Source organism: Azolla caroliniana, unplaced genomic scaffold (genome assembly GCF_043228905.1).
Source record: "Azolla caroliniana isolate FFs.n. ecotype wild unplaced genomic scaffold, voAzoCaro1.0.p SCAF_4, whole genome shotgun sequence".
NCBI classification, from domain to species: domain Eukaryota; kingdom Viridiplantae; phylum Streptophyta; class Polypodiopsida; order Salviniales; family Salviniaceae; genus Azolla; species Azolla caroliniana.
In genome coordinates this window covers 10760461-10771276 of record NW_028230439.1, presented here as the reverse complement: position 1 = coordinate 10771276, position 10816 = coordinate 10760461, and the positions used below count along the sequence as shown (strand labels likewise).

Genomic DNA, 10816 nt, shown 5'->3' with positions numbered 1-10816 from the left:
AATTGGGCTATGGGAGATGGTTAGGTGACACTTAGTTCTAACTTGAGACGATGTGTGGAAGATAAGGACTTTAGTTTCCCTAGGTTCACTACCAATCCTCGTTGTTTGAAAAAGTCATCTAAGGCATTAAGGTGCCTTTGTAGGTTGTGTTCGGACTCAAAGAGCAAAACTATGTCGTTTACATAGAGCAAGATACGAACTTGCGTACCCCCAAGGACTACTCTGTTGCCTCCCTTACGAGCCATAAAGTCCGCGATCTCATCAATGTAGATCCCAAAAAGAGTCGATGATAGGGGGCGACATTGTTTTACACCAATAGGGCTAGTGAAGTAGTTGGATAGGCCACTTGGGCATCGTACGCACCTGGAGACTTGCTCATATAGTGTGTAGATGGCCCAAATCATGTCATCTGGTATCTTCAAGCTTCTAAGCCTATCAAACAACCACTCTTTAGGGATTGTGTCAAAGGCTTTGCGGAAGTCCACAAAACAACAATATAATTTCTTCTTGCGAGCCTTTGTCTGGTCAATTAAGCATCTAAGTGTGAAGATATGATCAATTGTAAAGAAGGCTCATCTAAAGCCAGCCTGTTTAGGTGCTCGAATATTTAAGGTCTCTATATAATCGCTAAGCTCTGCTTCCATTACTACACCATATAATTTAATGAGTGTATGACCTATTATAATGGTCCTTTATGTATTTGGGTTCATGGGGTCTCCTCATTTTTATGTATGGGGGCCATTGTGGTGGAAAACCCTCGGTGAGGGCACGATTGAATATTAGAGTTAGAAAGGGAGCTAGGCACTCTCGCGCATATATGATGTGTTATGCTTGCAATCCTGTGTGGTCCATGGACTTCTTATGTTGTAATTTCTTTATGACCTTCGTGACCGTAGAGGTCGTGAAAAGTGTCCCCATGATAGGTCGGGGGTGTAGAAGGCATTGGAATGGGTGGCTGGTTGGTTGGTTTGGGACTTACTTGATAAAAGTCACTTTGTACATTTGTACATATGTATACATATGTATATGTGTGCCAAGTGTTGGGATCCTCGATGGCTGTTTTTTTTTTGTGTGGTCTGGTCTCTCTTCCACGCAATCGCTACTACTTACTCATGAGCATACATACATACATACATATATATATATGTATGTATGTATGTATGTACTTTCGCGGTGAATCATCACCATCCTCATCCTCATCCTCATCCTCATCATCTCGTACCTGTACAGGCCAGGCTCCACCATCGCCGCTTAGGGTTAGGGTTTCTCACATGGCGTAGCTTTGCCTCTTCGTGTTGCCTTTTGATGGGAGGTCTAGATGAGAGCACTTCACCTCCATTGAAGCGTCTCAAGCTTTACATGCATACACCATCTTCATTACCACCACCACTATCGTCATCGTCCACAACAGGTCGCATCTCCGCTTCTTCTTGCTCTTTGGTTCCTTCCTGCACTACTATGGCCAGAGGCCTTTCTGAAACAGAAGATAGAGGTCGTGAAGAAAATGATACAAAGGTTGGACCTAATGGCCTTATCAAGCGATCTGAGCTCGTCAGAATCATCACTCAGTCTCTCTATGCTTTAGGATACAAGAAGACAGCTTTCCTTCTCGAAGGCGAATCAGGTATTTCTCTGCAATCTTCGCTTATTCCACAGTTTAGGCAACAGATCCTTGATGGGAAATGGGAGGACAGTATGGAAACCATGCGTTTGTTGCTTCATGATTCACCAAGCTTCTGTTCTGCTGTTTCTCTTATATTGCAACAAAAGTTCTTTGAACAGCTTATTGTCAATGATAGTATGGGAGCTCTGAGAACTCTCCGTTCTGAGATTTCTCCTTTAAATATAAAGAAAGAAAGGTTAAGGGAGTTGGCTTCTTGCCTTATCTGTCCTTTGAAGGTCGAGAATTTATCATCATATGGTGGAAAAGATGAGAAAATGAGCCGAGAAAAACTGTTACAGGAGCTTCACATATTGTTGTCCCCTTCTGTAGTGATTCCGGACAGGAGGCTTGAGTATCTTCTCGAGCAATCATTGATTATGCAGAGAAAGAAATGTTTTTTCCATAACTCTGTGGATCAGCCTTTGTCTCTTTACTATGACCACAGCTGCGGGAGAGACCAAATTCCAAATCAAACTATTCAGGTTCTTTTCTTAATGTTTGTTGCCCTTTTGCTTTTCCATGCATGTATCTCGATGCCATTCGGATTTGCAGTGGAACACATCATTTAGATGTTTGTAGAGACTAGTGTTTTCTGATGTTTTTGAGGATGTAAACTTGTTATCAAATCCTTCTTATCAATGTATCCTCATCTCTTTTCAAACTTGTGGGTTAAAGTTTTGTGCAGCACATTGTCTTCCCTTGTAATCAAGGAGAACAATAGCCTTGGAGCTTGTGTTTGTTGAATTTTGGAGTTGTTAGGATCTTGAACCACATTTTTGTGGTTATTTTTATAGTTTTACTCAACTCTCCATGGGTACATACAGGGAAGAACTATGGATCAGCTGGTGGTTAAAGAGTGTTTAGGTCAAAGTTACGATCTTCTGGAAGAAATAATTAAATATAGCCTTATCATTGTAGATGTCCAGAGATACACTCTTAAGTTTCACACTTTGATTCCTACATATGACTGTTTCCTGTGGAACTCAAAAGGATTTCTGCTGGAATTTTCTGAGAAACTTCTTGTAAATAAAAGGGGACCCACAATAATCTTATTACTATTGATACATTTGTATAAGTAGTTCATATATATGAATTTTTTTGGAATAGACTTCCTTGTAAGTTGCTAGCTGTATGAATGCAGGATTACTGCTCATACATTTGATTTAAATTATGCATTGTTGTAAGGAACTTCTTAAGGATATGATTTTTTACACTAGTTAAATTTGATACCTTTAACATGGAATGATCCCCGGGGCACATCTGTACGTGTAACTTGAAAACAATCTATGTGAGGTTCCTTACAAGCTATGTGACAAAATCCCCCAAATTGCTGATTTTGCAATAATAGGGATTGAAATACGTCCTTGGTGATTATGACCAAGAATGATTCACTGGAGTAAATGATGTTATTCTAGGTAATATACACTAATAATAAATCACAGCAGATGTGAAAGGGGCATAGAATTAGTTTAAACATCTCCTGAATAATCTCTAGAAGTGATCGAGTTATTGTGGATGGATACTTGAGCAATGTATCATGGACCTACTTCTTGTTTCTTGACAAAGGAATTCTTTCTAAATAAGGTCATCATATATGTGTAATAAGGTTACAACAGATTGCACATGTTTGTATCACTCGAACATAAGTTCCCCATTTTTGCTTTCATGATTACCTCATTTCCATGCTCTGGCTAATCTAGAATAAGAATTGAAATTCCCTTTACCTTCCATTGAATTGATTGAAGTTTGTTATTCTCAGTTCCTCTTTTCTAAACTTCTCAATGTTGTTCTCGCTCTAGAGGGACTGGAAGGACATCTAGATGCCTAAACATCATGTACTGTAGACAAAGATTTATTGGTAAACCTTGATAAAAGTAAAGTGATGGTGTTCAACACCCCACAAATGTGGGTAAAGAGATCAGTACCAAAATTCTTCTTGAGAGAGGAAATGCTGGCATACAAGCAACCCTACACATACCTGGGAGTAGCAGTCATAGGGCCTTGGTTCTTGTACGGGAGGCTAATTGTGCCCAACTTTCTTTTGAATACGCAGCCCTTGGGGCATTTGAAAGACAATGTGCAGACAAATAATTCTAAGAACCACAACTGAATTGTGTTTGTTTGATGCACATTGACTCTTCTCTATGGAGTAGAAACTTGGGGACCAAGGCTTTATAGGGCACACTAATCGACAAAGTTGGAGAGAACTTTATTCTCAATGATTGCTAGCATGATAAAGAGCAAAGAATTGGTGCCCCATGATACAAACTGCGCAGAGATGGGAGAAGCTGAAATATTGAGGTCTAGGGGATATTTCAATTAGTGACAGGTTTCCATTAGATTTGGGAGCTTCCATAGCAAATGTACTCACACTTGGTACTTATGTCATCAGAACAATTGGTTGACCATGGAGATGATCGTTTTTGGTATGCTGAAATGAAATGATGGTTCCAATCACAGGGAATAAATAATAAATGCGCTACTCTTGTTTCCAACGTAGCTTGGAGAATGAAAGAACATGGATCAGCTCGACACTGTCTCTTAAGATAGCGCTCTATAAGGCACTATTTTTATACATCATAGGGTGGATTTATTGTAATAGCTTTTATGGATACAAATTTATCTCATGCTCCGTAGAGTTATAGGGCAGCTTAGGCTCTTTGCACATCAGTAAGAGGTTGAGGTGGGTAGATATCCATTGCAAAGATATGGAAGAATGGATCTGCCAACTGTGCTATTGGGGGGCTGAAATGAGCGGAACACTATGTTTTCGTTTGTGCTGTATTTTTTTTATATAAGAGGAAGATACTACTTACTGCCTCTTCAAACAAGACTTTTGCCTACTACACAAGATTGTGGAACATGAAGTCCAACGGTGCTTGGGGTTGTTCTTGTTAGAACTCAAGAAACATAGAGTTATTGAAGATAATGGATTATGAAGATGAACGGTGCTTGGGGTTCCTATGCTAGAACATGAGACATAGAAAGAAGTTGTTGGAGGACAACAAGAGAATCAGAACTGCTCATCAACAAAGAACCATCAGTGCATGATCCCTCATGCTATTTCAAGTCAATCTATGCCTGTGAAAATAGATCTGTAACAATGTATATTATGCATTTTTGAAAACTCTTGTTTTGAATGTTTAGCAATGTGTCACATTATTTTGTTTGCACATATTCTATTCAGATTTTGCAAGATCATGTCAATGAAATGTGGTTTTTGCAATTTTCCCATAATGAGAGGTATATGGCGTCAGCATCGAAAGATTACTTCATATGGCTTTATGTACTTTCTTTTATTTCTCTTTTTGTTATATTCAGATTTTGCAAGAGCATGTCAATGAAGTGTGGTTTTTGCAATTCTCCCATAATGGAAGGTATATGGCGTCAGCATCAAAAGATTGCACAGCTATAATTTGGGAGGTATTCATCCAACTATAGTTTGTCTACTGCAACTTTCCATAAAACCCATATTTTTGTTAAAATATGTAATCGGCTAATGAAAACTCCTCTGAAAATAAGTTTTAAATACTATGAAAAAGTTGTATTTCTTGAAAAGCAATGTTAAACTATTTTTTGTCTCTTACAATTGTTCTTATTAGAAAGTGATCTTCATATTCTAGTAATCCAGTTGAAATTGAGAATGCTTTGGAGGGTTCCCAACGATTAACATTCTAATAATTCAAATTCTTCAGTAACGTGGCTGAAGACTATGTTCTATCAAAGCTGATCATCAAAGCAGAAACTTCAATGATCTTGATTTCTGATATGTATAGCGAACTAGGAAATGGTTAACAAAACTCATAATAAAGATAACACTATCTTGGTTCTTGACATTTCCAATAAGAGTTGTCCCTTGAGGTTAATGTAATGCAAGCCAGTTCTTGATGTTATAACTGCTTGCTCTGTTTTTATCATGCCAAAATTGCAAGTCTTTTTGTGCTTCTCATTGACTGAGGACTAATTTTTCTATTTTTGTGTGAGATCAACAATTCAGAAGTTCAAGAAATTGTGAATATAACTCCCCACCTAGAGCTCACTACTCCTTTTCACTTCTAAATTATCTCATAGAAGACCAATGGACTTTAATGTAAACTCCTCAAATGATGTTCTGCACCATTGGGAACTTCTGCACATGTTGCACCATCCAAAGCTTTATGATTCATGGATGATTCTTATCACTCTCCTGATTGCCACATTGCTATGATTGTCTGAACCTCTGTTGGAAGATTCTGAATTTTCATGTTACTCCCGAAGCTGCTGACAAACATTTACTCATGATGTTCACGAAATTCTTAGTGAATAGCATTGGTCATAAGTCTTATTAGGTGACTGTCAGTTGGATCTATGGATCTCACAAACTTATATGATGGATTTGTACACTCATGCTTTAGATGAGTTCATTAACAACTACTTAAGGTGGGACTTTATTTATATGATGACAAAGATGAAGGGCTAACATTGTACTGCAGAATTCTTTGCATCTTGGAGAATACAATTGAGAACATTACTGCACAAATGCTTTATGAATGTTGAAAGCATGCGAGTTGCAACTTTCCATCTTGGAGAGTACAATTGAGAACATTCCTTCTAGTGTCTCAGCACACCAATGCATTCAAGATTTGAATGCATATGTTAGGATTTGATGAATATAACTTCTAAAGTGAACTGGCTTTCTGCTGGGATTCATGTTGTTCCTGAATCTTGATTCCTACTCCCTCTCTCCTAGAGTCACACTCGTTGAGATGTATTGGGTGAAAGTATCGAGGACCTTATTTAAGGCACGTGGAAACCACAGAAGGTGTAAATGGTGGTAGCAGCATTGGAGGAGATTACAAGAAGCAAACCAAGTATATCGTGCAATCAATTCAGTACTGTACAAATTGCTCCTCCCCTGATGAAAACACAATCTGGACAAGGTTTATATGGCAAAGCTGGGATAAATGAATGACATGGATGTAGCCTGAAAAAGACGGGAACCCAACGAAAATGACGTTCAGTATGATAAAAACAGTTTCTGATCAGTCACTCCCACAGCTTTATAATATTCTCTAACCTCCGTAGTCGACAAATCGGGAACCCACAGATTTATATGGCAAAGCCAGGATTAATGACATGGATGTAGGTTGAAAAAGACGGGATCCCAAAGAAAATGATGTTCGGTATGACAAAAACAGTCTCTGATCAGTCACTGATACAGCATTACAATATTCTCTAACCTCTTTAGTCAATGAATTAGCCCTAACAATCTCGAAAACACAGTTTTTCATGGTCCCCAAAGATGAAAATACATCTGTAAAAGGAGGGAGAAGAAGATCCAAAATAGCAAGAAATCTTTTTCAATTTGTCAGGACCTCAAGTTGGGTTCATTCCAAACTTCAATGGTGCATAGATTCTATGGGAATGCCAAGGGCTTCTACCATTAAAAAACGTACCAAAAACTCTCAGAGATGGCCAAAAGAATGTCTGCATAGGATTTTGATTTTTAAACAACAGACTGAGGATATTATACAAGATGTATCCACAGCACATTTAGTATGGCCATATCACACCAGTTGAAGGGTTATTTAAGAAAAGGAGATCATGAAGAGAAATAAAAAATGGGATCATAGAGAATATTCCGAGATGAATTAGGAGTGTCAAAGAGATGCTTAGAAAAGCAATAGCTTGATGATGATTCAAAGGAATGAGAAAGACTTAAATATGCTCTTACATACAAGTCTTTGAATGGATAGAGGTGCATAAAACTTATAAAGTGCAGCCAGAAGGTTTAAACGGTGATAGATGCAATGTCTGCATGGTCACAGGGGACAACCATTTTTGAGATTCCTATTCGCTATCCCATTTCCTTTTTATGTCTCGTATTCTGCACCTTGTTTGAGGTTTGCCCTCCAGTGCAACTTTGATAGTTTGTTTGCAATTGAAGCATGTGAAAGGTTGTTGTAATTGTATCTCTGGTTTATTTTTCATTTACTGATTCTATTATTGAAGGAAAATACATGAAAATGTTGAGTCGAATGTGCATATTGGATGGCACATTTTTTGTTGTCCTGTCTTTATATTGACTATATTCTTTCTTACATATGATTATGCCATATCTGTGTTGAATTTACGGTTCATTATAATGTTTGAATTGTGTGCTAATAGATTTTATGTGATCAGGTTATAGAGAATGGTCATGTGAAGTTGAAGTACACATTAGCTGGCCATCGGAATCATGTTTCTTTTGTTGCATGGAGTCCAGATGATCATATGATTCTTACCTGTGGCAAAGAAATAGTTAAACTTTGGGATGTTGAATCTGGCGAGTGTAAATACACTTTTCAGAAGCTGAATTGTAATTTTGCTGCATGTGCTTGGTTTCCAGATGGAAAGAGATTTATCTCTGGTGGGGATGATAAATGCATATATATGTGGGATATTGAAGGAAAAGAGCTAGATTCTTGGAAGGGAGCTCGAGTTCCACGTGTACATGATTTGGCAGTCTCATCAGATGGGAATCATATGATCAGTGTTGCTGGTAAAGCTATCAGGATCTATAACCTAGAAACTAAAGAAGAGCGTCTGATCAGTGAGGAGGATTTGATCACTTCACTCTCTGTGTCAAGTGATGGAAGGTTTTTACTGTTGACTTTGACAAACCAGGAGATCCATCTCTGGGATGTCACAGATAATACCAAACTTTTGTCGAAGTATCGAGGTTACCACCAGAAGCGCTTTGTGATCAGGTCCTGCTTTGGAGGATCTAATCAAGCATTTGTTGTGAGCGGTAGCGAAGATTCTCAGGTTCTTAAACGTTTTACTTGTTCTACCTCCTCTTTCCCCTCTTATGGATCCATAAATAATTGCAGGAATTTCTGGGATTGCAGGTCTATATATGGCATCGTCAAAATGAAGAGATTATAGAAATACTTTCAGGACATTCAGGAACAGTAAATTGTGTCAGTTGGAACCCTGTGAATCCATACATGTTTGCATCAGCTGGTGATGACCACACCATTAGAATATGGGGTGTGAATAAATACACTCAAAAACAGAAAGATGGAAGCATCAGCAACGGTGTGTTGCATTCGGCTAATGAAGGAGATCTGGGACTCTCAGTCAAACATAACTGATCTCCATTATGATGCCCATTTCCAATGCTTGAAGTAGCTGTTACATGAATAATCTCAATAAAGAATTCCCTGTTCAATGTGAAGCCTAAAGATTTATTTGCTGTTTCAGTAAGGAGCTTTCGGCTTGCTGCTTGTGTATATAAGTTCTTTCCATTCATTACTTTTTTATATCAAATTTGGTGAATGTACCATACAAAGAAGAATTGTGATGGAAATATTACAGCTCTTTAGCATGACCGGAAGTACGAGGAAAAGCTCTCGTGCATAAATATACTTCTCAATTTTTAATTTCCTGGATTTACTGCTTTTGTACAATTTGTTATATATTTTTGCCCTTTCCTTACCAATATACGAACTCCCTGTACTTTTTGGTACTATTGTGTTTCACAAGATGTGATAATAGAAAGGTTGAATTCACAGATGTAAATAATTGTCCAATCAAAAGAGAGTCAATTGGCACATGTTCATAATAGTAAGACCACGTCCAAATGAAGACATAACAAGATCCACATAAATGTGGTATAGGATCGATGAAAGCCATGAGATTTGCTTAATAGGTCTTTGTTTACATAATCTGATTTGCTCTCTATTCGTAATGTCCTTGAGCCTCTCATCATTGATGAGACATTACACTGTAATCTGTGTCTACTTGCATGTTCTAAATCATTGAAGTTGACACATAGTGAGCTTTTGATTTAGAAAAAGCAAGTACGTTATTACCATATAGCTTGAAAAATATACTTTGGTGCCTTGAATGCAACAATAGTTTTAGTGGCTATTCCATCATTTTTACTAGAAAAAAGCACAACCACATCTTGAAGGCGCATGATGTTGCAAAAGTACAAGCCTCTCTTTACCAACTAAATCCTATGCTTAACAAATTTTGAAAATACAAAATCAATAGAACCTAGTGACATCAACGCAAATAATGCTTTACTACATTCAAACGCTCTCATTGCAAGCTTTTACGAAAGCAAGAGATGGGAAATGTTGGTATCATCATGCTGTAAACACTCACATAGTTAATATATAAGTAAAATTTTTCCTTAAATTCAAACTCATAATTACTAATGTAAGAGAACATCTACAAAAGCTTGCTCTAAAACAAAATAAACTTGTGATGCATAATGCCAATACACAATATACAAGGCTTTGTAATTTAAATGTGCCCACCAATAATTGGTTATAGATTCACCACGTTATCTTATTGCATTGCAAAAGAAAAATACACGGATATGGTGGTTTAATGGTAACCCTTGTGTTGCAACCCCAAGATTACCATAAATTATTGGTTTTAAAAAGATTATATTATTGAGAATGATGGTTTAATGGTAAAGCTTGTAACCACAACCTAAAGTTGTGTTCTTCAATCTGATATTGTGATTTCAATTCAATTGACATCATGCACAATAACACTTTTGCTTCCAAAAAACTGTTTTGACAACAATACATTATTCTTTCCACAACACTGTCATTACCTTTTACTACAACAAGAGGCCTAGTTATGGTATTGTCATCTGTTTCTTTTATGCAACAAATGAGAGGGCAATGCTTACAAAGAAAGATAGCTTTAAAACATTGTCATCGATATATTTTCCATAATACAATGAGTAGGAATCATAGAATTGCATTTTAAAGTCAATGTTAACAAAGAAAGAGAAGAGAGTAGGAATATTTTGGTGGGGATGGACTACAATGTAGCATATATGGCTTCCACGAGAGCAAAATATTTTCTCCTTCATTTATCTACCAATGCGCTTCACTGTTGAGAAATCAACATATCATTCACTATACATATACATAATTTCCAAAACTTGAATGTTATAACACAACCTTAGGGACCAATTACAAAGGTGAATCCCAATGATTAAAAGGTAGGATAAGCGGGAAACTAGTTATCCTAGGACTTGGACACGTGGGAACGTGTGGCAGTTAGGGAGCCTAAAGAGTTGGGCTATATAAATGGGACAAGATATCCCCTTATTAGGGCATCTTGAGATGATTTCAAAACTCTATTGTGAGCCAAATCTCTCTTGTT

General features: G+C 37.4%; 1 protein-coding gene across 2 annotated transcripts; it reads left to right on the top strand.

The window, feature by feature from the left end:
- The first annotated feature begins 1183 nt into the window (after positions 1 to 1183).
- Positions 1184 to 9102, top strand: LOC147865068 (WD repeat-containing protein 26 homolog). 2 transcript variants are annotated; one of them, XM_087317807.1, is made up of 5 exons: positions 1184 to 2145; positions 4851 to 4906; positions 5041 to 5086; positions 7826 to 8449; positions 8533 to 9102. In XM_087317807.1, exons 1-5 carry the CDS (start codon positions 1306 to 1308, stop codon positions 8776 to 8778), a joined length of 1812 nt encoding a protein of 603 aa, XP_087173933.1. In that variant the 5' UTR covers positions 1184 to 1305; the 3' UTR covers positions 8779 to 9102. The 2 variants fall into 2 exon arrangements, with proteins under 2 accessions (XP_087173933.1, XP_087173932.1); XM_087317806.1 differs by lacking the exon at positions 4851 to 4906 and having other exon boundaries at positions 4985 to 5086.
- Positions 9103 to 10816: the final 1714 nt, after the last annotated feature.